The sequence below is a fragment of the Empidonax traillii genome, unplaced genomic scaffold, assembly GCF_003031625.1.
Source record: "Empidonax traillii isolate 1590-97213 ecotype Southwest subspecies unplaced genomic scaffold, ASM303162v1 scaffold449:size826340, whole genome shotgun sequence".
Classification (NCBI taxonomy): Eukaryota; Metazoa; Chordata; class Aves; order Passeriformes; family Tyrannidae; genus Empidonax; species Empidonax traillii.
Window position 1 is genome coordinate 605,113 of NW_020955642.1, and position 26,253 is coordinate 631,365.

At 45.5% G+C, this 26,253-nt stretch overlaps 1 protein-coding gene across 4 annotated transcripts in view; it reads left to right on the top strand.

Moving 5' to 3' along the window:
• Nucleotides 1–18,891, top strand: part of STEAP3 (STEAP3 metalloreductase) — a 27,201-nt gene extending 8,310 nt beyond the window's left edge. For 2 of the 4 annotated variants that reach the window (XM_027895114.1, XM_027895113.1), the window contains exons 2-5: nucleotides 6,636–7,119; nucleotides 7,574–8,101; nucleotides 9,632–9,796; nucleotides 15,509–18,891. In XM_027895114.1, the coding sequence (XP_027750915.1) occupies nucleotides 6,637–7,119; nucleotides 7,574–8,101; nucleotides 9,632–9,796; nucleotides 15,509–15,799 (1,467 nt within the window). In that variant the 5' untranslated portion in view covers nucleotide 6,636 and the 3' untranslated portion in view covers nucleotides 15,800–18,891. Of the gene's footprint in view, nucleotides 1–6,633; nucleotides 7,120–7,573; nucleotides 8,102–9,631; nucleotides 9,797–11,121; nucleotides 13,256–15,508 lie in introns of those variants that run through there. The other 2 variants (XM_027895116.1, XM_027895115.1) reach the window with 2 other exon arrangements.
• Nucleotides 18,892–26,253: the final 7,362 nt, after the last annotated feature.

Genomic DNA, 26,253 nt, shown 5'->3' on the forward strand with positions numbered 1-26,253 from the left:
CCCCATGAGTCAACAGTGTCACACAGTTGTGCAAAAGCAAACAGTCCTCTGGGATGGAGAAAGAGAAGTGACAAACTGGGGAAGCAGTGCCTCTGCTCCAGCTGGTGCCTTTTAGGGGCTCAATTGGAAAATGCAATTCTGGGCATCCTCCAAGAAAAATGAGAGCAAGGAACAGAGGCTGAGTTGTTGGACACCCTGTAAATAACAGCTCTGATGAAAGAGTTGGGTTTCACTCGGGCAGGAAAAACTGAAGGGAGATATGAAACCTGTTCTCCAAATGCAGAATGTGTCTGTGGAGAATGAGAGGGCAAATCATTTGTCATGTCCTTTGGGAGTAAAAGAGGAAGCGATGAGGTTAACTGGATTGAGAGATTAAAGAGGAGAGAAAGCAGGTCTCTGCAGGAGCTTATGGAAGTGATTTTAACAGACAAATACCTGATAAATGAGATAATCAGGTAAACACTTGCCCTGGGGCAGGGGAAGGGATAAGGACCTGTGAATGCGAAGTGCAGCAGGGTGGAGAAGAGGGCAGGTCTGTCCCCACCGCATTGCAGGGGACAGACTCAGTACCCAGTGATCCCTGTTTAGGGCAGGACCATCCACCCTGGGACACGTCCCTGTCCCACCTCCCCACCCCAGCAGTAGGGCATGGGGTGAACAGCTCCCCATTCCCTGTTCCACATGCCTGTGGGCAAAGAGGCTGAAGGGCGGCAATGGGGAGAGCCCAACTCCCAGCATTTCCTCATTCTCACATCCTGGCTGGCAGCCTGGGTAGGTTTGCAACATGGCTTTTCTGGCTGAGGCAATACTGAAGGGTGATTTATACCCTTTGCCAGTTCCTGGTTTGAGCCACTGCAGATAAAACTCTGCTTTGGAAGGAGAAAGAGGAAAAGGGGCAGCAAGCTTAGTTTCTCCAACTCCTTCTCTCCCCTGCAGAGCAGGGTAAGTCATTTCCAGTCAGCCTGGGCAGCACTGAAAGGTCTCCAGAAATGTGCACCAGAGCCAGGATTAAAGCGGCTTTGGATAAGCCCTTTTACTACTTAAATCTGTTCCAGTTCCAACAGGTTCAGCTTCATGGCACTTGCTGTGCTCCTGGGAGGGATGCTCTGTGTGTGGGAAAAAGACTGAAACATTTGATTTTCCCTGGAAATAAAAGAGTTGTAGCCAAAAAATGAATATTTCTGCTAACAGCAAGACCTGAGTGGAGGCTTCAGGTGCTGAATGCTCCTCTCCAGCTGGGGGTTCTTGAGGGTTAACACAGCTGGAGATGCTCTGCAAACAGAGGCTGTAGGCTTTGGCTTCATGGTTCAAAGGTCCCTCCATGCACATCAAAAGTCCCCTGGGGGCAGAAATCACCCCTGTCCTCCAGTGTGTGTGTTTGTGAGGCTGTGCTCCATGGAGCCAGGTGCCAGCCATGCAATGACCTCTGCAGTGACCTGACCAAGGGCTCTGCTACATCATTTAGTTCCTCATGTGCCTTGCTGGTCTTTCAACCCACGTGCACTCATTAAGGAATGTAGATAATAATCATGTGCTTTATGTCAAATAACCGCCAAGCAGAAGCTGAAGCACAGAGCAGGCTCTCTGATGACCTGCACTGGTTTGGATCCAGAGCTTCTAGAGACTCAGCTGTGGAAGGCCTAAAAAAAACTTGGCCTCAGGGGAAGACACAAAAGCAGTTGTTTTAGCAAAGGTAGTGCAGCCTGAGACTCCGTACGTGAGGCTGAGCTCAGAGATGAGTTTTTGTGCAAACAGGAACCAGTTTGCTTGCACAGGACAGGACATTATTGGAGCTCCTTGTGAGATTGCTGCCATTTTCTTCAGCAGAATTTGAGTCAGTGATAAATTTAAGGCACTGCCTTTTTATTAGTTATTGTAAAACTAACTTGTCTTTTATCTGATAAATCTGAATACCAGGGCAGTAGAATGAGTCTTGGTTTCTTTTGCCCAGAACTGAAGCAAAGCTCATACTTTGCCATCACAGATCCATCGTTCTTCAGAATGTACAACTCAAACACTTCCAGACTGTAAATTACAGGAACCAGCTAGGCTATCCTGCTGCCCCAGAGGATGTGAGAGGGGCCCAGAAAGATGGTCTCATTGTTAAAGACGTGGTCAAAGATATCTGGGTCGTCCCAGACAAGCTTGCTGGAGTCCCATCACTGTTAGTATCTTAGTCCTCCACGTCTGTTGAAAGAGGATAACAAATGAGCTGTCTTCTCATTAGCTGTGGGGGATGATCTGCTTGGCAGATTGACTCTGCTGTGAGCCCAGAGTCACCTGAGTGGGTTCCTGCAGCCCAGCTCCATCCAGGTCGTCTGTCCTGCTGCAAAAATTGCGTGAGGCCTCTCAGTGTGGGCAGAGAGGCAGAAAAACCTTGTTTGCCTGGCACCGAGCCTAAGCTAACAGCCTCTGCCAAGACTCAGGTGCAAAATATGTAGAATTATCCCTGTTTTTCTTCTGTGAGAACCCCTCCCTCCCTCTGCCTGGGCAACAGCAATTTGACTGCCTCATTTCACTCAGCTTCTCTCTGTCTGATCCCATTCTTTGGGACAGAAGTGGCCTTCTGGCCAGCTTTTATAGGGTGCCTGGCAGAGGGGAGATCCCTGTCTTGCTCACTGCCCATCACTGCTCTTGTCCTACAAATAACAGCAGTAATTGCAATGCAGTTGGTGAACTGCACATGGGAACAAGTGTGCTGCAGCTGCACAGACCATCCCCATGCAGTGATATAAGGCTGTCAATTAACAGTCTAGCTCAAGGGCAGCTCTGTATTGTATTCAATATTTTAGTTATGGAACTGCTGCCCAGTTACAATTGAAGCTACTTTACTTCCACTGGGCTGTGCTTTAAATCATTTTGCAGCTTCCTTGGTAAGAAACTGATCTTGAACTGGCTTTGGATGGGTTGACCTCACCCAGGAGAATTAGCTTTGGCAGGGAGAGTCTTAAGCAGGTAACCCACTGCCCATAGGTGCAGAAAAAGCAGTGTGGGCACGGTAAGTCAGGGCAGTGGCAGAGGACGGGGGTCTGCGTGCTCTGCAGAGATACAGAACTGAAAAAAAGCTGTTGCCTAATCAGACAGTCCATTGCCAGGCATCTGTTAGGCAAAAACCACAGTGTTTGTCTCAGGGGAATTCATTGATGGTGGAAAAGGGATTTTCTCCTCCTTTCCTCGGGAGGATTTCAGTGCATGGCAGTGACAGTAATGCAACCCACAGGGGTAAGCAGCAGCCAGCGGCAGGAACCACCCCACCAGGGGCTGTGCAGCAGGGATGGGTCCTGCTCCAAAGCCCCAACAGTCAGAGCACGACTGAAATAATCCCACCAAAATCCACAGAAAAGATTCTGAGTCTTCTTACTTTTTAACTACCCTGCTGACTTCAAAGGCTGTTTAATTCTATCATCCCTTTCAATCAAAATAACTGGAGACAGCAAAGCTGTTTATCTCCAAACATTGCCAACATCTCTATACACGTTCAGTGGCAGCTACAGGACAGAGAAAACATACTACAAGAAAACTTGCTTGCAGCAAAATTTACATCCCAGTAGGAGCACAGAGAGAGCTTTTGAGGTGCCTTAAATCAATTATGAAATGAGTCTGTGGGTAACAATAGCTTTGCCACCCTGAATGCTGATTTCTGTCCCCTTGGCTAAGAGCTGGAGATGTGTTTCATTGTTTTGAGATAATACTTTGTGTGTATAGGTGATGGAAAAGGAGGGGGGGGTGTGGGAAAGCAAGCTCATTACCCTGAACAATAGCATTGGCCCTAGAACAAATAGTTCTGGCCATGAATAAATTTGAGCGGAGCAAGAAGGTTTCTAAAATCTAAAGCAGTCAGTGTTTGATAAAGCATCTGATAACAAGGGACCAGGGGAAAAAAAGCCACCACATACCATCTTTTTCAGATAGAGCTGCTTTACTTTACACAAGGGGTTTCCTATTCACCTGAACTCCACTTGTGAGGTCGCTCTTCATCTCCAGAAGTCTCAGGTGGTCCCTACTCCCTCCTCACCCATGTGTTTCTTTTCAACACTGAAAGCTCTCATCATTTCTCTCACTCTTTCCCTATGGCCCTTTCTTAGGTTTATTCCCTTGGGTTTTTTTCTTTTTGCAGTAGAATGAGCAGAACTGTAGTGTGCTGTTCAGTCTTTGGATTTATAGAGGAGTGTAGTCATGATATCTCCATTGTTTTGTATGCCTTTCCCACTAATTCCTGGTGAAATATCCTAGTGACTGTGATACACATGGAATACAGCTAAGGCAGGGCTGTGTGCACAGGCAGCAGCCTGGGTTAATCACTGACACAGCCAGTATCACCGAAGCAGCCTTGCAGCACACAAACCCTCCTGCAGGTCTGGGACAGCAGCAGAAACCTTCAGAGTGAAGTAGGAACAATTCTGAGCTGAACAGGGCTTTCTTATTCACCTAGAGCAGGAAAGAAGGTCTGTGTGCTGCATGGTGAGCAGAGGACAGGTATTGTTGAAGGCAGGAAGTCACTATGCCTTTCTTTGGTACTTGTTTTCTCCTGAGAGCAATCCTTCCATGGGCACACTGCTTTGGTCTCTGGGACAAGGGGGTGCTTGGTGAGAGACAGGGAGAGCAGACAGACCTCTGCCATAGAAACAGCATTGTCTCTGAAGCTGTGGTGGTTTTGTATCCAGGACAGTGAATTATAGTTTCAAAGTCCATCTGCTGAAGGTGTTTTGCAGATTTTTGATGAGGAGCAGGACTAGGATTGTGGTTGCTGTGTAAGAGATCTCCTCGCCCAGTAACTCAGCTGTATTTGATGTGTCTGCCAGGGACCTCCAAGTTGGTATTTTCAGAGTAATGTGACACTGATCATTTTTCTAAGTGTTTCTAACAAGATTACAGCTCATTAAAGTGTATATGTGCTATGGGGGATTATCCCCATAGGCAGTTCTTGCCATGTATCAGAAGTGAATTCCGGTGCTCAGGCACTTTGAATGAAGAGGTCCTTCTCCAGATTCTTCACAATAAAGACTGACTGTCTTAAATGATTTAGATTAGATATTATGAAGAAATTCTTTACTATAAGGGTGGTGAGACACTGGCACAGGTTAGCCAGAGATGTTGCGGACTCCCCATCCCTGGAGGTGTTCACAGCCAGGTTGGATGGGGCTCTGAGTAGCCTGGTCTGGTGGAATGTGTCCCTGCCCACGGCAGGGGGTTGGAATGAGAGGACCTTTAAGGTCTCTTCCAAACCATTCTGTGATTCTATGATCATCACGCACAAGCTCTATCTTCTCAATATTCACTCCCTTTCCCAGATCACTTATGAGCACGTTGAACAGCACAAATCCTCAGGGAAATCCCTTGGCAACCTATTCCCATTATGAAAATCATTAATTTCTTCTCACTCTTTGTTTCCCATTGGTAACTATTCATGCAGAAGTGCCCTTCCCCTTTGCACCACTGCTGCGCCAATCCCAGAAAAGCCTTGGGTGAAGGACATTTTCAAAAGCCTATGAAAAAACACACCTGTGCCATGAACCAGGTCACTCTGACCAAGTGATCACCTTCACTTTGAAAGAACTTGACCAGCTACAGGGCACCCCAAAGCCAAGCTGTCTCCCTCCCTATCACACATTTGTTTATGATGGTCTTTATAATAATCTCTAGCGGTGTGCTCAGTACAAAAGCCAGGTGTCCTGGTTTGTAAGTTCCCTGAACCACGTTCTGAGCCCTTTAAAAATCTGACCTCCAGGAATATGCCATTCCTTAAGGGTAAATTTGTTGTTCCTTCAGTCAGGAGGCAGATTTGAGCCACAGGCACAGGCTGAGAACAGTCTAGCAGTTTCCTGCCCAAGTTTCTTCTGACCTCCAGGTCCAGCTGCTGTGCTGCCTGTGAATTTATTGATCTGCTTAAAACCTCTCTGTGCCCTCAATATCTAATCTGTTACAGGGCAAAATTCATTAACGTTTGTAAAGCTCATCAAGATCTTTCATGAGCAAATCTCATCACATTTTAATATATTTTTTAAATGTCACGAGTAAATTCTCATTACTCATTAAAGAGCTGAAGCAAACAGCACTTGCCAGACCCAAATATTGGAATAGGCAAAATATTGGAATAGGCAACTCTCTTCGTTTACCACTTTTAGGACACTTTCAATTCAGCTTCAACTCCCTGCCTTGATTCTGCTCCTGCAAATCAGAATCACCCACCCCTCTGGCTTTTCCAAATATAGGCTCAGGGATCCTCTTAGACCCCTGGACCAGGACTTTTCAGGTAGCCACGGGGGGATCCGAGAGCTGCTGATCCTGATCACTCTCAGCATTGCCTTGGCTTTGCAGGGTGAGATGGCAGCATGAGGAACTGCAGAGGATGGATGAGTGCATCCAGCAGGTGTTGGATCACACAGACCTGGGAAATCTGGGAAGCCTTGGCCTTCCAACCCAGCACGGTGGTGTGTTCCCCCCCAGTGGTGCTTGTACATTACTGCACACTTGCTAGTGGGTTTGGCAATGGGTCCTGGGTCACTGGGACCAAAACCACATTCACCTCTCTTCAAGTGGCCTAAGTGGCACTTTTCCCCGTGACCGCGGGTGTGATCTGGGTGTCTGCAAGAGCTCCACAGTGAATTTTCATTTCCCCTTGGTTTTCCTGCCAGGATGTCCAGAGGAGACATGGCCAAGCCCCTCCTGGGCCATGGGAGCACGGAGGGTGACCCCAGTGTGACGCCCGCGTCCGGCCGCACCATCGGGGTGCTGGGCAGCGGGGACTTCGCGCGCTCCTTGGCCATCCGCCTGGTGTGCTCCGGATTCAAGGTGGTGGTTGGCAGCCGCAACCCGAAGCGGAAGGCCAGCCTCTTCCCTTCTGCAGCAGAGGTCACCTTCCAGGCAGAGGCGGTGAAGAAGACGGACATCATTTTTGTGGCGGTTTTCAGGGAACATTACTCCACCCTCTGTGACCTGGCTGATGTGCTGGCGGGCAAGATCCTGGTGGATGTCAGCAACAACACAGAGATCAACCATCACAAGGAGTCCAACGCAGAATACTTGGCTTCCCTGTTCCCAGCCTGCACCGTGGTCAAGGGGTTTAACGTGGTTTCTGCGTGGACGCTGCAGTCAGGTGCCAGAGATGGGAACAAGCAGGTACTGTTTTCTTCCAGCAAGGGCTAAATCCCAACTGCTTCAGCAGCTGAGGTCTGGCAGCATCAGCAAATGGCCTTAGGCTCCTGGAGGAGTCTGAGTGCTGGCCATGGCATACAACCCATAGCTTGTGTGTTTCTTCTCTCAGAAATTAGGTACCCTCACTCACTTCATGCTTTGTAGTCTTTGAAGAATCTGCCTAAGTGAAAAGTATCATTTAATTGTCTGTTTATCTAAACAGAGCCAGTAAAAAAACCTGACAGTGCACACATGAAAGGAAATCTGTCCAAGGGAGAGGTCTTTGGCAGTTGTGGTAAATCCCTGTCAAAAAGCCTGCCAGGAATCATGATGCTCAGTGGAATAATGTAGGATCCCTGCAATACAGTATCCCTCCTGATGTACTTGATCCCAGAAGCCTGATCTCCTTGCCCTATATGTATATTTCTGTTTGTTGCAGGTTCTGATTTGCTCAAATAACCAAGAAGCCAAGCGCACTGTAGCAGAAATTGCTCAAGTCATGGGATTCACCCCCGTGGACATGGGCTGCATGTCATCAGCCTGTGAGATCGAGAACATTCCCCTGCGCCTCTTGCCAGCCTGGAAAATCCCCATCTTTCTGGCTCTGGGGCTTTTTCTTTGCTTCTTCACTTACAACCTGATCCGGCAGGTCATCCACCCTTTTATCAGGGAGCAGAAGAACAAGCTGTACAAGATCCCCATCGAGGTGGTCAACACGACGCTGCCTTGCGTGTCCTATGTCATGCTGTCCCTCGTCTACCTGCCCGGGGTGCTGGCAGCCTGCTCGCAGCTCTACTATGGCACCAAATACCGACGCTTTCCGGACTGGCTCGACCAGTGGCTCCAGCATCGAAAGCAGATCGGTCTCCTCAGCTTCTTCTGCGCAGCCCTGCACGCCGTGTACAGCCTCTGCCTGCCCATGCGCCGCTCCCACCGGTACCTGTTAATCGAGACGGCCGTCAAGCAGGTAACACGGGTGCTTCTCAGGTCAGCACCCGGGATAATCTACACATGTCCAGGTGTTGGGTGGCAGCCTTAATATCCTGGCTTCCCAAAGCAGGTGTGGGACAGTGGGGGAATAAGCTGTTACGTACATGAGCCCTTTCCCCACAGGTCAGTCACGCGCCACACACTGGGCACCCACCCATCCATGCTGAGGACCCACCACCCCCTGTGCACCTACAGCCAGGCCTAGGATCCAAGTCCCCTGTGCCTTTGCTCCCCAGAAGCACAGACAAGCCTTTAAAACCAGCCTTGCCGGCACCTGGCTTGTCTGAGACTAGGGCAGAGGCAGTAAAAATGCCAGGAGAGGAGAATTCCAGTGGTGGAGAGAGCAGAGTTTCCCTCAGCTTTTCTCCCCAGATTCTGGGATATCCCTATTCACACTGATGTTCACATTATGTGCCACTGGACTGACCAAGTCATAACCCAGGGCAGGTTTTGTGTCCTTATCACAGTGTGCCTCCAGGAGCTTAACCAAATAGTGATGAGGAACTGGTCATAGTCTAAGAGAAGGAGGAAATGGAAAGGGACTTTATTGCCTCATTGAGACTCTCAGCAGTGTTTATCCAGTGTGAGATTGCTGCCTTCAGGCTGTTCAGCTCAGCAGTGCCATGGGAAAATGTGATTTCCCTCTTTTGCACCCCTGACTTCTCACTGCTCCACCCTACTCCCTCTTGGGATGGCACAGGCTTTGTGCAGCTGAGTGGGGAACCTGATGAAGGAATTACCCCACAGCTAGTCTGCTTTCTGCACTGGGGTATTTGCACAAGTGATTCCAAATGTTTGTCCCCACATGGAGGAGGGAAGGGGCTGTGGGGACAGAGGGGAGCAGGATGGCTGGTTTCAGCAGCAGTGCCTGTTCAGAGCATCCATCAAACACCATCCCCAGCCTCTCAGCTCCAGCCTTGAGCAGGTCCTTCTCAATTGCCACAGTTGCACATTAATCTCAGGCAAGCATCCTGTGTTCATTTCCCCTCTACCTCCTGTTTTCTAGCAACATCTTTGTTTAGTAAATTAAAGCCATTTAATGGGCTAAAGAGAACAGTTCTAAATGTTCCTCTTTGCCATGTAGTATAAAACCCATCTTCCCTTCCATTAGCATGAACAATTTCCCCCTAAATGCACTTAAAACAAAGGTTATTAGGAGAGTACTGCATATTCAAGCATCTGTATTTATTTTCTTGGCTTTAAACTAACTTTTCATTGTAATTATCTTTCCAAATGTGACTTTGGGGGTTGCTGCTGTGGTTACAGGGATGGGAGCTGAGAGCATTCAGCAGTTCTTCCCAGCAGGCTTCAAATCAAACTTAGCTTTGGCCAAATGGTGGTGGGGTAAGGGAGCATTTCCACATCTCCCAAACAAGCAAATAGTGCTGAAGGTGTGAATAGGACCCAATGCTCACCCAGGAAAGCTGCTTCCAAAACCAAAACAAATAAAATTCAGTTCCTCTATTCCTAAGTGCTCCATTTTAACAAACCTTCATTGTCATGCCAGGCTATGGAGAAGAAGATGAATATCTGGGTAGAGGAGGAAGTCTGGAGAATGGAGATTTATATCTCTGTTGGAATTATTGCCCTGGGCTTGCTGTCGTTACTTGCCATCACTTCACTTCCATCCATCGCAAACTCTCTCAACTGGAGGGAATTCAGTTTCATTCAGGTAAAGTTGACATTCGCCAATGCCGGAGAGCGATTCTGCAGCATCAGGCCCTCACACAGGCCAAGGAGGGCAGGGTTTGACCTGCTGTCCCAGCCCATCCCTGCTCCAGCACTGCAATCTGGTGTCAGCAGCAAATCCTGCCACGCCACAGCTCCCTTTGCACCCCAGAGCCATGGACCCCTTGTCCAGGAGGTGACACCAAGAGGGGGCAGAGGGTAGAGGGCTGTAGTATGTCCTGGGGCCTGTGCTGCTCTCACACAGGAGTTTGCCCTGTCTGCAGAAGGTGCTTCTCTCAGGGGGAAGGGGAAATGCGATGTGTCACGGGCATGACACATGAGGATCAGTGGCAGCAGGGCTGCTGCAGGGAGTTCACACTGGGCTGTAGAGGGCAGGCAGGCAGCCCATTACGGAGGCAGCTGGCTGCAGGCCACAGATCTGCCCTTGCATTTCAGGGAGAATGAGCTTCTGAAAAGGAAAGGGCCTGAGAGGACAGTGCAAGGGAAAGACAGCTTTGGCAGAGCTTACATGCACCCAAGTATTCAATAGACAAGTTCAAAAAGGCTTAGACTGGTCTGTAAAGTGCCAGAGCCCAAGCAGCACAGAGAACTGGGTATGATGTCAATGAAAAGTCCCTGTCTGATTCTAAAAACTGAATTAGGAAGGTAATTTTTCTTTCTCCAAAGTCAATCAGTGTTTTAGGAGCCTTCTTCCTGCTTGCAGCAATGCCCAAATTCCTGAGAGTCAAATTCCCTTAATGACCTGAGTCTACCTCATGGGACATTCACAGACCCCAAACTTGGGAGCTGCAGCCTTTTCAGGAATGTGCTTGGAGCCAAGCTTAGGGCTAACTAATGAGAATAGCAGGGAATGAACCTTCCAAGTATCCCCTGCAAGTTAGAGCTGATTTTGAAGCCAAATTCCACTCACTGTGTCACAGCTGTATCCCACATCCCTACACCGCCTTGTTACTTGTGCCTCTCACACCACTGCTGCTTAGCATGCACCAGGCTTCATGTCCCATTGCAGTGACCCACGTGGCACCCCAACATGTGTGAACTCTCCTAGGACCCCTGCACGTCCCCTGCAGAGCCTCCCTGTGCTCCACACTGGCGCACACCTAACCCTTCCAAAGGGGAGGGCAGAGTTCAGGGATGCAGGGGTGAATATCTTATCATCCAGCCTCTGTTAAACTCTGTTGAAGCTCTTCAGTAGTACATAAATAATTCAATAGTCATTGGAACAGGAGTTTGAAGTCTGCTCCTCTGCCCCCCCATCAACAAATGGGCAAGTCAGTTTGTCTTTTTTCCTCTCTTGCTGTGGGCTAGCCAGCAATTATTTACACTAAGTAGAAGAGCTGCACCAGGAGAGCTTGACCCCAAGAGATCATCCCTCAAGGAGAAGAGAGACCTGGCTTTAAACCTCTCCTTCAGACTGGACAATGGGAGCATATTAATTCTCACCACCATGTCTCAGGGGATGGCTGCAGCTGCTGGGACATTGGATAAATCGATCCTGACTTAGGCATCTCATACCAGGAATCCCAAATGAAGGGAAGTATCTTCTTGCAGCTTGGAAGGAGGCTTTGAAACCCCCTGCATTTCCCTTTGGCTCCCCAGGCAGCCTGGCAGCTGTCTTGGAGAGTGCTGGCATTTTGTCATGTAATATATATGTTGTCACTGCAGGCAGCGCTGCCATGTCCCACCAATGCAACACGACTGTCACACCTGACCTTTGGGAGCCCTTCCCGTGTCTTTCTAAGGGTATGTCACCACTGGGACCAGACAAATACATGATGGTCAGTCCCAAAATAGCTCTTGGCTGCCCCACATGGGAACTGGCTGGCTTAGTTCGTGGAAAGATACACCTATTTCTGTCTGCATGGAATAAAGCATGACAGTGCGACATGAGCTGATCACATGCAGGAGAGGTACAGCTGGTATTGTGCCCTACTGTGGAAATATCATGTAAAAAGAGCAGGTTACAGATCTCTTGGCATGTTACCTTCCATATTCATTTTTTTAATGAGAGTTGTTTTAAATTCTTTACTCCTCAATAGGTTGGTGATACCGCTACTGAGGAAATTAAAAGAGCAGCTACAGCTACTGCTTGCAGGCTCCAGAGGTTACATTCACACAGCTCAGTGTGAGCCTCCCTGAATTAATTCACAGTGGCACAATGTAAATACAAGGGGTGAAGCATGAGGCTGCTTTCTCAAATATTTGGGATTGCTAACACTTTTACAGCATGAAAGAGGAGAAATGCAGAGCGCAGACACCCCAGCCAGATGTCTTCCAGAAAATGCATCAATTTGTTACCATCTCAGTTTAAATGGATGATGTTTGAGAGAGGCTGTACCAAAAGCCACATGTCAGACAAATTCAGAAGCCACTTCAGTCTCCTCCTTACCCAGAGCTTCCCAAGTCTGACATTTTGCAGTGTGTACATCTGTATTAGTGTCATGGGATATACTGCCACAGTCTTAAAATATACATCTGTTGCCTGATGGGATGAAAATCCTGTTTGTGTTGTTGCCAAGGTTATAGAAAACAAAAGCTAATTTTCATAGTAGCTCCTGCACATACACAAATTTCAATTAAATATAGTTGAATTGGATACACAGTTTCCCTATGTGTCCAGTTTTGATTAACAGGATATAGATACTGGATAGCAGGAATGATTTGCATGCAGTTCAACTTATAGGAGACATTTTTAATGTTCTCCAGTGATTTACAAATCAATTCTAATTGGTTGAGAAGCAAAAATGTGTATGATTGCCTTTACCTTCCCATCCTGAAAAGTCCTCCTGGAATTTGAAGGTTGAACTGACCTGGTTTCTTTCATAGTTTACGTAGCACAAGATGTAGAGAATCTGTAACCAGACCTTTTCTAACCCTGCTGTCGACAAAGTGCGAGAGGCCAGAGCCACTTCCATGGAGCTAATGACTTCATGGCTGCAGAAGTCAGGAACACATCTGGGTCAGGAAGGGGCTGTTTGCTTTTGGTGCTGCCCAGACATTTCTAAATGAGCCACATGTGACTGGATCACCTTCACCAATGCATTACAGGGAGCTCACAGACACCAAGGAAATAGGAGATATACATAAAGTCTGCATTAGTAAGATAACAACTTCATGCAGCACATCTTTCAGAGGGCTTTAACACCTTGCATGGGTACTGGCTCCACATTCCCCATGTTGTGACAGCACAAAAGAAACCTCTGCCTGTTCAAAACAAAAAGGTTTCAGAGTCAGAAACTGCATAGAGAGGATAAAGGAGAGTAGAGATTCAAAACTCTGTGTGGTATGCGGGCTAAGCCTGCTGGCAAACCAGCCCCATGGGGTGCTCAGCAGGCTCTGCATCATACTATACTGAATGTATGCAGAGCTGTACATACTGAGCCAAGCTGCAATCAGCAGAACTTTTTTTTCTCGTGCACTTACAGACTAACCTGTACCCAGCTGTCAGCTTGTCTGGCAGGTGCAGCCATGGGGCTCTACACCACAGATTCTTCAGTCAGCATCAGCATTGGGACACCCCAGGCACCCCCTGCTCTCACCAGTCAGCCCCTCATTTGTGTTACAAGCAGATCAGCCCACTGCCGTTGTCAGAGGAGGTGCCAGCCCTGTTTCCAGCCACCGGCAGCTTAGCCATTCGTTTTTTGCCAATTAGCTTTTTTTTCATGTGCCCTGCCATTCACACACAAAGGTGGGTTACAAAGTGATGGTTTGTCACCTTTGGTCCTACTAATTTCCACTCCTGCTCTCCCCCAGTACCATCAACAGTTGAAAGAGAAACTGTAGAGGAACAAACTAATTATCTCCAGCTCTGACACCCCTGCCATGCATAGAGCCCTGCTCAGGCTGACTCTGAACACATCCTCTGCCCAGGGCAGAAAGAATCTGCTGCCCTTGGACTTCACTCTGTCCCCTTTCCCCTGCCCTGCTTTACATCTCTGCTCTGCCAGATGAGTCCCAAGCTGATACTTCCAACCTTTTGCCACCCAGTGTTTGGTTTTTTTTTTGCCTGATGGAGAGAAGCTCAACCAATAAATGATGGATGATCTGTGGGTCAGGTCCTGCTGTCAGGTTCAACTGTGACCACGGCATGCTGCAGCAGACTCCTTAATTTTCCAAGTGCAACTAGTCTTGCCCTTGTTCAGGTTTGCTGCTTGTTACCACTTTGGTTTAGACTTGGACATGGCTTCTGGTAAGAATGACATCTGTACCTGAAAGAAGGGAAGAATGTGGGTTTGCACACAGGGTTGAGGTTCAGTTCACAGGTCTGTTCCCAGTTCCTGGCATGGCCTTGAGTAATGCTCAGCTGTAACACAGAGGAGTTCCTTACTTTGGCAGGGGTCATATGGGTGAAATCTTGGCAGGACTCAGTGACACCCACATGACTGCCTGATAGATGACGTAAAAATGAAGTAGCGAGATCTGGTAGCACATTTTAGAGCTGTTCTTCCTTCCCCTGCCCAGTCTTCTCAGCTGCTTAAATGATTAACTCTGAAGTTTAGAGAAGTCTTGATTTAGGTTTTTGGTAACAACAGGGTACATTTTTAGAAGTTGTCTGTGTTTTTAAATAGTTTCCCAGGAATCAAAAATAGGAGGGGAAGGTTTGAATTGAGTAATTTCCCAGATGAGATTTTTTCAGAAGAAAACATGAATCCTTCCTCCCATTTTGTCCTGGTCCCTTATTTCCCTGCTGTGCCCTCTTTCCTGGACATATGGTCAGGAAGACCCTGTTTCTTGCTGATCTCTGAATAGCTACAACAAGACAGATATTTTGGCTTGTAAACGCTTCATTCCCCAAGTTAGGGACATCAGTGGCAAAGCTTGGGAGCCCCCATCTCTGATGCTGGCAGGAAGCCATTGATGAGGGAAACACAGTTTAAAACCCCTCTTTGAGAGCAACCCTCAGAGTGGAAATATCCAGGAGAAATGTTGTCTCTCTGGGTGTTTGGGAGCATGATCTCAGCTGAAAATGGGAGAAGTTCTTGTCTGCAGAACAGGGGTTGGGTTCTTGCTGCCTGCCTGAGGGGCTAAAGGGCTCTTGGCTCCCCATTTCAAAGGCTTAGTCTATCTCACAGCCTGATGGTCTGGCTCACAAACCAACACAGATCTCTAGGACAGAGAATGAAACCCTTCAGGTCCTGTTGCTCACCTCAGAGCAGAGCACTTGTGTCTCCACAATCTCATTTTCCTATAGGTGACACCAGTTACCTGACGGTGTCTTCACTCTGTGCAAAGTTACAGCTTCACAGATTTCCGACCATGTCAGCAGTGGGTCCAGAGCCACGATGATGATGCTTCATCTCTCTCACCAGCCATAGACTGGGAAGCAGCAGAGTTGGCAGCTGCAGCTTGGAAGGAGCATTTGGGAGCTGCCTGTGCCCATCTGCTCGGCAGGAGCTGGGGGCTGCTGCTTCACATGGATGTAGGAGCCCACATCTCTGCTGAGTTGGCAGCATCTTCCAGGAAACTCCTGCTGAGTTTCTAATATCACACTTAACCTCTGATTAGAAAAAGAAAAATGCAGTCTGGCACGCTACCCAGGAAAGGTTTCCAGTCATGGTTTTTTCTGTCCAAGAAACACAGGAACAGTCATTGCTTTCTCCGCGCTATGTACACTTACAAAATTACGTAAAAAATACAGGAAAATAGCCAGGCACAAGGTCTTCTGCTAACTGGTGTGTGTTTCTGTTCCTTTTAGTCCAGCCTTGGATTTATTGCCTTGGTAGTCAGCACCCTGCACACGCTCACCTACGGATGGTCGAGGGCCTTCGATGAGAACCAGTACAAATTCTACCTGCCTCCCACCTACACCCTCACGCTGCTTGTCCCATGTACTGTGATCATAGCAAAGGTCATCTTCAGCCTGCCCTGCATCCGGCACAGACTCCTGCGGATCAGGAGGGGCTGGGAGAAAGGGAGATACGTCAAATTTGTTCTGCCCAGCGCAACGGGGGAATATTCAAGTGGGGAGACCTCCAGCAACGTCTGATGGCCCCAGCTGTGATGGAGGATTTCAAAGCACTGTCAACGTTTCTATAAAGGTGTTTCTTTTTCTTAAATATGTGTATGTTTTGGTATAATTGTGTTGTGGATAAAAAAATAAAATTTGGTGACTTTAGAAAGTGGATGACCATGAAACTAGTTCAGACAGTAGCAGTTAAATTATATTGCTGATTTTGCTAGGACAATTATTGCCTTAAAAATGACTGTGAAAGCTGAGCTAGGAGCACTAAGATACATGGGAAACTGATGGACTCTGTTAGTCAGATCAGTCACTTGAGATGCTGGCTGGCAGCTCCCCAAACCAGTTCTTCTCGGTTGCTTCCCTAGCTGCTCTCATAAATTTCAATGCCTTCTTTTTAATATGAAGTTGCACAGATTTTCTGGGTTTATGACAGCAAAGATACCCCACCTCTTGAGTGTCTGGATCAATCAAGACAGTGAGGTTTAGAACAATCAATCCCCTCTGGTTTTGTTCTCCTCAGTGAACTCTATGGACAAGTAAGAACAGCAATATCCATGTTATTAGTGAGTGCAGATTTTACTAAAAGCATCCAAAACTGACAGCAAGCCCAGTATACCTGTTCTCTCAAACATAGACAGAATTTCTGGTCATGGAAGTTCTGCCTGAGTGTGTTTATAAGCTGCAGAAATAAAGCACCTCTTCCAGCAGTATAAAAGCATTTGAAGAGAGAGATAACCCTAATACCAGACGTCTGGTCTGCACTACTGGCTCTGAGATGACAGCTACTGCTGCATGTTCTCTGTTTTACTGAGCCAGTTTCAAGCTGTATTTGATGGAAATAGAGCGAAGATAATTATTGGAAAGACCTGCTGCTTCACAAAATTACATGGAGAAAACCAAGGCCTTCCAGCTGGCATTACATCAAATAACAGGGTGAAGCTTTTAGAAATTGCTGCCACCTGAACATTCCCATTTAAGCAAAAAAACCAACAGCTCTAAACCCACTGGTTTTACTAGCAATAATAAGGTCTTTGGACAGTCTTGCATAGGGATCAGCAAGCCTTGACCACAACATGAAAACACAGGAGTGTTTTGGGCACAGTCCTTCATTGCCTTGCACCTTAAAAAGTCATTTGCTAAGTCCCAAAATAGGTATCAAATGCTCTTCTGACTTCATACCCACTGTGGACAAGGTACAAGGCAAAGAAGATTTCTGTCCTAATTTTGTGTTCCACCTGTTGTTTTCTATCCCTTTAAGTTCTTGCTCTTTATCAGCATAATTCTTTAGGTTTTGGCCACTGAATCATCAAACAGCCAATGGACAGCCATTCACAAAAGCTCATTTTAAAGCAAGCAATCAGGATGACACAAGAAGACTACCTCAGTCAGGTCAGACACAGGGACATGCCTGGAATAGCCTCGTTTTCCTACAGTTGAGTAAAACACACCACTCAGTGTCAGTATTGCTTTGAGAAACAGCTGTCAGCCCCAAATGAGGTACAGTCTGTGGGACAAGAAAGTACTTTTTACTAGACCAGTTAATATAAAGGGTAGGGGGAATTAACAGCTTTGGGGCACACAAGCCCTTCTACAAACCAACATTGCTTCTGTAGCATGGGTGAGTTCTACACAGAGAATCTCAAGAACTCCCTGTTTAGCCTTAAGTAACTATAGTGAGTAATATTCTCCAAATATCGCTCACATGGCCAGTGATGATAGTGAGGGATTTCAGTTCTTGCCTAAGACTTCCAGTAAAGTTTCCAAATGTTGCTATTTCTTGCCAAATAGAAAGCAACTGGCTTGGGGGAAAAGCCTAGATTTCATAATCAGGTGACTTTTTGTTTGTTTTGTTGGGTTTTTGGCAACATGGGGAAGGTACCACTCTTTCCCACTGTCCCCTTAAGGAAGCTGCTGTTATTAGGTTTCCACCTCCAGAACCCAGGTCAGCACCTGACCAAATCACTCACCGAGCAAACCTACGGCCCAACATTATTCATATGTGGTCAGGTGATAAGTTAAGTTTCCCTATGGATCTGAGACAGTTTTACCTGAGTATAATTCCACCTGCTCCAGTTTAACTCATCCTTGAGGGAAAACTGGATTCTGCATGCTTGGTTTTTTATTGTCTTTTCCATTTCATCATCAAGCAAAGACAACATAAAAGCACCAGTTTACACTTTCTGGTTACAGTGTGTTTCAATGCCTTCTCCCTCCCCCCCAGTCTAAGTCACTTTTCACATCTTTAGGCCAGGCAGAACTACAGCCTGGTGGGAAAAAAAAAAAAATATTAGAAGGCAGGGACGCAGGAAAAGAATATCACACAGGCTTGCAGGCTTTGTCTTCGAGGGAAAATGTGTGTTTTTATTGTGAGTCACTGCAAGGTTAAAGTCTCACCTTTCTGCCCAGCAGAAATAAGGTTTGCACCCTTGCTTTGTTTACATGCCTTTCATGCCCACATACCCTTTCCCATGGCAAAGGGACAGTTTTCCTGAGCAGAAATGGAGTCAGTGAGTCAGCATGGCGCTTTTCAGATGGATACAAGCCCAAAGGGACAGAAAAGCCAGCTCAAAATCCCCACAGCATCTAAAAATGGCTGGTGAAGTGTCTCCAGGTAACACCTGTGCCAACACATTGGCCTGCCAGCCAACATCCCGTTTGAACACTGAAAACAATTCCTGTAAGTGCAGAACAGCATTTCACATGGTGGCCTCTGTATGCATCTGGTCCTTAAAACATGTGACACAACAGTCTGAGTAACTTCTTCTGACTCTGGAATGCTGAAAATTGGAGTGAGGAATTTTTCAATTATTTTTTGCATAAGCATTTTTTGGTGTGCATAGGATATTCAGTACAACTGGCTTAAAATTTACCAATTAACTGGTTTTGTACTTGAAGTTTTTCTCTCTTTGTCTCTGTATATATGTACACACACATATATATCTTATCACAGAATATATAGCTGGAATGTAAATCCTTTGTATTTTTATTTTCTGTACTGCCTACTATGTGCCTCTGGGATATGTAAGAACCAACTAAAAAGCTGTAACAGTAAGGCCAGTTTTAATCACTGGCATCTGTAGTTACATAAAGATATTCCAAGCAGGTCTACATAATTATATCAGAACTTGTTTGAGTCTTTTTTCCCTCCTCCCTCTAAGCAATACCATTACTTTAATGGCAGTAGTAGAGTAGTGTGATTATCTAGAATTTAACCACTAAGAAATAAAACCCACTATAGCCAGCAGCTTGTAGAATCTCATTATCAAGGTAATAAAACGATCATTGATGTGACCTGTGGTGCCAGGGCTCAATTATGGAGCTCCTATGCATGTGGGAGGGCACAAGTGTGTACAGACATACATTTCATTACAAGGGGCTACTGATAATACACAGCACGTGTAGCACAGGATCAAACAAGCTCAATTCACTAAATAAAATGTGCTGTTGATCCAGAGTTTGAGGAAGAAGGAGGTCCAGATGAGGGTCTGGGGAACTGCAAAGAAAGATGGAGTTTTAATGCTGTAAATTTGTTCTCTACTTCTTAAGTCACTTTTTCATACAAGTAGCACACCAGATCAACCAACTTCTGGATCTGCAGCATTGCATTTTAATAAGCTAATTTGTAAGTTGATTTTAATGAGTCCATTTAAATTCCTGAGCTGAAGATTAACCTGTGCAGGTACAGTTCTCTCACTCCTTCGGTTTTAAAATACAAGGCTTTTAACAGTGCAATTGGTTTCTTGCTCTTCAGGGATTTACTTTAAAAAGTGATATATCAAACTACAGTTAAATCTTTAGGGGGATTGCACTTGCTTCAGCACCTCTATGCAATGTATTTCCTCCAGTCTCTCCAAGATGGCCAATACAGCTACAATCAACAACGAAACCCGGTGTTATCTTTGAGCTCTAAATTTCAGACACTAAGCTAGCGGGATTTGCAGACTGTGCCTCAGGTTTGAGGAATGAGATTTGTTACACTAGGACAGTTTTGTTTTATCTGTTTATTGTGCCTTAATAAGCGGCATCAGTTTTGCAGACTTTCTGCAAGAGGTTTTTTCAGTGCAAGTGAGAACCGTGCTCATTTTAAAGCTGAGCATACAGCAGCAAGATACCATCTGTGATTAGGGACAGTTCTTGTTAGCAGAGCACGTGCAGAACATTCATAATCAAAGACTAAAAATAAGCACTGTGTGTGTCCAGCCAGGGGGATCACATACTACAAGCCATACTATTACTGAAACCTTTCAAAGACCTAAAGTGAGACTAGTGTGGCCCCCTTAGAAGGATAATCTGCTTTAGATTTAGAAACCTCAGCACTGGAGGACCCGCTACAGCTGCTGTTCAGCTGGTTAGTTACTCTGGTTATCTGTTTCCCATATCTGATCTGGAATTAGCTACCTTCAGCTGCTGCATGCCAGCCTGCTGGCTTAAAGAGCTGTCTACAGTCAGATGTCTGTCCCATTCAGTGCTCTAGAAAACAAGGTTGCTGTGCAACATTCAAGTCTGTTTTCTGCAAAACCAGTTTTATTTGATTTGGGAGGGATGGGGCAGGGGAACAGTGTGAAGAAATGGCCATAATAGTAACTGCTAGGATGTGAGGCTTTCAGAGCTAGAATGCTGCTTTGACTGTAAAACAAACTGATACCCTCCTTGTTGGATGAACACAGTCACAGGAATAATAGAACTGTTTAGGTTGAAAAAGACCTTTAAGATCATTGAGTCCAACCATTAACCCAGCACTGCTAAACCACATCCCCAACTGACACATCTACATGTCTTTTAAATACCTCCAGGACTGGTGACTCCACCACTTCCCCAGACAGCCCATTCCAATGCTTCACAACTTCCTCTGCTGCAACCTCAGGATACTTCCTCTTGCCCTGTCACTCATAACTTGGAGGGAGAAACCAACACCCAAATAGGTGCATAGAGCCAAAGGCGTGATTTCAAAGTACTGTTGAAAACAGACCAACACCACACCTTCCATTTTAAAAATCATAGTTCACTGAAGAGAGGGGGCTTCCCAAATTGTCCTTAAGAATATATTCCCTAGGCTTCAGGTTGGAAAGCAGAATCACACCTTCCCAGGATGTGGAATGAGAGCAGGCAGCAGCAGTTCTTACAGTACTTGCTGACATTCCTGGTATAGAAGGAAGAGAAGCAAGGATAATACCAAATGACCTGCACACCATGCACACCAGTCTTCCTCTGCAAACAGCACTAGACTGCACAGCTGCAATCTCTCATGCACCACCTCCCAAGTGTGAACACTATTTGAGAGTTATAGTGATAGTGTGGAACTGATAAGCAGTTCTCATACACAGCAACCTGTGGTAAACCTGTAGCATCACATTGGTGCAGTGAGGATAGAAGAAAGAAACAAGCAGCCCAGAACAGAAGGAAGCAAGTATTTACATCACCCAGGCTCTACCTGCTCCTGTAACTTCCCTCTCTTTGATATCTCCCTGGCTTCTCAAGCTGCTGCAAGGGAAGTGACAAGAATCTCACCTTGTCCCCGTGCAAAAATTTAAATTTACCCTTTTACCAGGCAGCATATATGCACACTTCAACCACGGACAGCATAAAGCTGTGCCCAGTGCTTGGGTTTGGGCTCTGAAACTCATATCCCACTTCAGCTTGTCACAGGTTCTCCTCAGCCCTTGCACTGCAAGGAAGAAATAGCAGGAGCTTAGGGTGAGAAGCATGGAGGATACATTTGTTGTGTGTTTAAGCTGTGTTGCTGAAGATGTTTTGGTCTGCTTTGCATGTGTGTCTGTTCCGGATGGTTTTCCTTGTGTTTAAAAAAAATAGGTATACTTAAAATTTACTTTACAAAACCTCAGCAAATTAGCACTGATCTTTTCCAGACAATTCTTCAAATGAATGTTCTGCAAATGCCTCCTCACAGCATGCAAAGATTTAGATACGCTGGGAACTGGCTCCGCAAAGGATGCTCTCCAACAAGAGGAATTTAAGCACTGATACCAGTTCAATTTGCCGCTTTTTGATTTTAATATAAAAAGAAATAGTTTCTGCAAGGAAAGATCCAGCTTTCATCACCAGAGCCCCAGCACAGACTTCAGAGGCAAAACCAGTTCACAGATAAGCACTTTTCATAAACATGACACATTTCTTGGCTTGCAGAGGTTCTGGAGAAGGAAAGAACAGGCTGTGCTGACATCTGGTGGCTTTCTCTGCAGGCAAAGACAGATCATGGCAATGGGTCTTGGCTTTTCACTGCCCTTTTTTTTTTTTTTTTTGGCATTCCTGATGTAACTTCTTCATTTCCTTCCAAGTCACAAAGCATAACGATAAAAAACATTTTTGTTTCCACTGACCAGTGGGGCAGTGATGTCCTATGCAATTCCTCCTGCAAAAGCAAGAAAGGATCCTTTGTTGTGCACTAATAGGGGCGGTGAAGAGAAGCTGTCCTCCTCATTTCAAAGCATATTTCTTCATGAGTAAATTTTTAAAAGTGTAAAATCACTGCCATGGGAAATGCTGCTATTGCATATCAGACGAGGTGCAAACCTAACCATTCAAGCACTGCAAACCAGCAGAGGTGGCAGCAAGAAGCAAAGGGAAGCGTTTGGGGAAACATGCAAAGGTGTGTGTGTGTGTTTCTGTAACTCAATAGGAAACAAAGAGTAGAGAAAAGTCAATAAAATGAAAAGTAGCAAAGTTGTCTGCTGGGCACGTTCCAGGGCTCATTAATCATTTGCAAATCTGTGCCAAGCAGTACTATGGAAAGGGAGTCATGGAAGGAGGATCAGGTGCCAAGCAGGAAGACGGGACTCAGCACAAACTGTTCAACAGGCAAATGCATGCACTTGCCTTAGGCATTTGTAATGCCTTCAGCTGTCTGCTGTGCTCTGAAGCCAGGATCCCATCAGTCATAGGAGACCAAGAATGAGTATCACGTGTTCTGGTTTTTCCTCCTTGATCTCTGGACACTCAGGATTTCTCTGGCTATTACGTTCCAAGGACAGGACACACAGATGCCCCATCATGGCTGTAGTAACTCTTGAACTGTTACTTTCAAGCTCATTTTTAAATTAAAGGTCTGTCAGGGGATGTGTTGAATACTCCAAGGCAGTGAAAGAGAAGCCACCACAGCTTACAACATATCTCTGGCTCACCTTAAAGACAGAATGTTTGCACCAAATAAAGCAGTTGCTCAATTGTAACTGCGGTTCACGTCAGATCTTTGAGGACTCCTTTAGGCCATTGGTAACTGTTAACATTTAACTCAGCTGTCCATGTCAGCACTTTTCTTAACTGTTGCTTCTTCTAGAGGCAACTTAATTACCTCAGACAGAAAATCGGGCAACATCGTTGGATGCAGAAAGTACGTGACAAAGCCAGAAAAAGAAAGATGCCTGTTCCAGCAGTTCATGAGTTTGATTCCAAAAATTATTAAAAAGCACCATTTTTATACCTTTAGTGCTATAAAAAGCAACACTACTTCAGTATCTCTGCACCAAGGGTGTTGCACAATTCACGTTTTGCATGTTTATTCAGTTACACCTTTACCTCTTCCTGGTAATTCCTTTCCTAACTTCTCTTTAGCAGCCCTTCTTTCACACCTCTTAACCAAAACTCCAGTCCCTCTGAAGTGATTTTTTTTCTCCAAGCAACAAGCAAGCCTCACACTACACCTGAGGGTTCTAGTTTAACTACCTTTCCTTGCCACAGTGCTACAACTTAGGAGAAATTTTATCTGAATACTGCTCTTTTTGGTTTTGTGGGTTTTGTGGGTTTTTTTGTTTTGGTTTTTTTTTTTAAGGGTGAAAGGTTCCAAGGACATCACACTGAAAGATGAATCCTTATTAACCCCACAATGTCTAAGAACACTAGCAAAGCTATATGACTTACCCCACTACAGCTTTGATTAAAAGCAACTCTAAACCAACGCAGTTCACGACCTATGCCAGGATAACAAACCACGGCACCAACTCTGATTTCCTTCAACAGAAAGAGGATTTCACAACCACATGGGCAAAGACATCCCAGTCTTTACTAATTTATTAGCCAGTCTTCAGTCTGCATTCAGTACTCAACAATCTTGAAACGAAATCTACTTTGACACAAGGCTATACCGTATCCCACTAACAAATGTTAGAACAGTATATATCTTAACATGTTCTCAGTTATTATCTGTGGTTTTGTGGGGTTTACTTGAAAGGAGCGTTATTAAAGGTCCAATTGAAAAAAAAAAAAAAATACACACAAAAAAAACCAACAACACAGTAGAAAAACACTTCAGGAAGAAACCAGTTTACAAGTATGGCCATTGAGAGCTTTACAAAAGGCTCTACTGTGCTGCTGGAGAAAGGAGCCAATGAAGTGCCATTGCCAGAGCGAACTGAGCTCACAAAGCAGTAGTTTAACTCTTCCCTTGGAAAGAGAAGCTAATTTGGAGTGCCAGGCACATCATTCTTGAATATTTGCATTTATGGTTTTTCTCACTGATGCTGTGGAATCCCTCTTCCACTGTGCCACACTCAAAGTGGCACTGAGTTTGGAACTGTGCAAGCACAGAAAGAACAGTTGTTAAAATGTGGTGATTCTTTCAAACACAAATGCCTCAGAAAAAAGGGGATCACAAAACCCATCTAAATTTGTCTGAAAGGGCTGGAGACCAAATTCAAATCCCCAGAACAGGAGTAAAAGAATGGCAGCGTTTGCTCAGTCTGAAAGCAGTCTGAAAGCCTGAATGTGCTGACTGACACCATCTAGATGCCTTGGTAGGCCAGCCTGAGACACTGATCTCTCCAGTACACCATCTATTTAATGAATAGATTGTAAATTTGGCTGAACAAAGCTGGAGTGCAATGCATTACCCTAAACTGCCTGAGAATATGAGTACAAATCTGTATTAGCCAGATAAATCTGCAAACACAACAGACTGTGTAAGAAGGTAGATGAGGCATGGGCACATGTTTGGAGGAGAGCAGGTACCAGCAACAGAGAGGCTGTCTGGACAGAAAGAGGAGGTAAGAGGTAAGTTCTCACAAATTCATCAGGGAATTCATAACAGCATCTAAATCCCAAAAGAATACAGCTGACTTCAGTGACACGGGACTCCTCCTTACAAGGTAAAGATACAATCAACCCTTTTAATCACAATTTTAAAAGTGTTAGAGTACTTTCACCAGAGAATAAAAGCTGTTAGTGAGTTAACACCAGCTACAGAAACAGCCTAAACCAGAGAGCTGTCAGGAAGGATGAAGAAAACAAGGTGGGAACAATACATAGAGGATTCTTCGGAAGTACATCTAAAGTAAAGGGAAATTTTATTTAGATACTTCAGAAATCAGACATCTCTTTTCAGTATCACGTGTCAATAAAAAAAAAAAAATAATCAAAGTTTCAGGAAACAATAAGCTTACTTCTCCAGAAAGTCTCTTGTGGAAATAGTAGAGTCAGGTCTCACTTAAAGCTGAGGGTACGTGTGTAGGGTACAGTATCTGCATGTGAGGTCTCATTTGATTTAGCAGAGCCTGTGCCCAAAAAGCCTGCTAAGGCAGAGAGCCAGCATCATTCCTCTTTCAATGAAGAGAGGTTTAAGGGCACAACGTCCCATCTTGGTACCCCCAAAAAAGCATTTCGTTAAGTGGTATTTATCTAAAGGTACTTTCTTGAATACATGACTATTTTCTACTATTCTTTATTTGGTTCATGCAGTAGAAAAGCCTGGAATTACCAAGAACAAACACATAGCAACAAAGTATTTGGCTCATGGAAAACAGAAAGGAGTAATTTCCAGTCTTGAAGAAGACATGTGGCTCACAGACTGGGCCTCTCCTCACAAAAATGCAATGATTCACGTTTTAAGAATAAAACTGAAACCATGAGCTTTCACTCCATTTGGAAAAATGCCCAATTCCTACTTAGGCACATTGACATCCTGGCAGAACTCGAGTTGCTACCTCTGTACGAAGGTGTCTCCACGAATTAAAGCTAAAAACAGGAGAGCTGGTCCTGAACACAAAAGCCTCCCGACAGTCATTTGCCCCTTTCAGCATGCTAAAGAGGGCTGGAAGAGAGGATAATGGAAAGTATTCACCAGTGAAAAGCATGAAACACTTGCCAGTCTGCACTACTTAAAAGAGACCAAACATAAAATAAGTAAAGCTACAACTTGAGAAACAGAGACATTTTCCTCTCAAGCTCTTTAAAATACCCAGTGATTTGGTCATAAAACTTTTCATTTAATTGAAGGAGGTTTTGCTTCATTTTCATTAGAAGTGAGTACTGTGATGAGATCTTACTGTGGATCGTATAATCTCCATATGCAGCTGCTCTCTGCTGTAGGATCACACCAAGAACGTGTGTCACAGGTCAGAGATGGCACTGCCTGAAGCACAAGAGGCATGCAAAGGAAAGAGAGAAGTGAGAAAGAAAAAAAAGTAATTTATGTCCCCCAGTTTTCCTTCTCTCAGTCGAGGCATATTGACAGAAATTAATTTCTATAG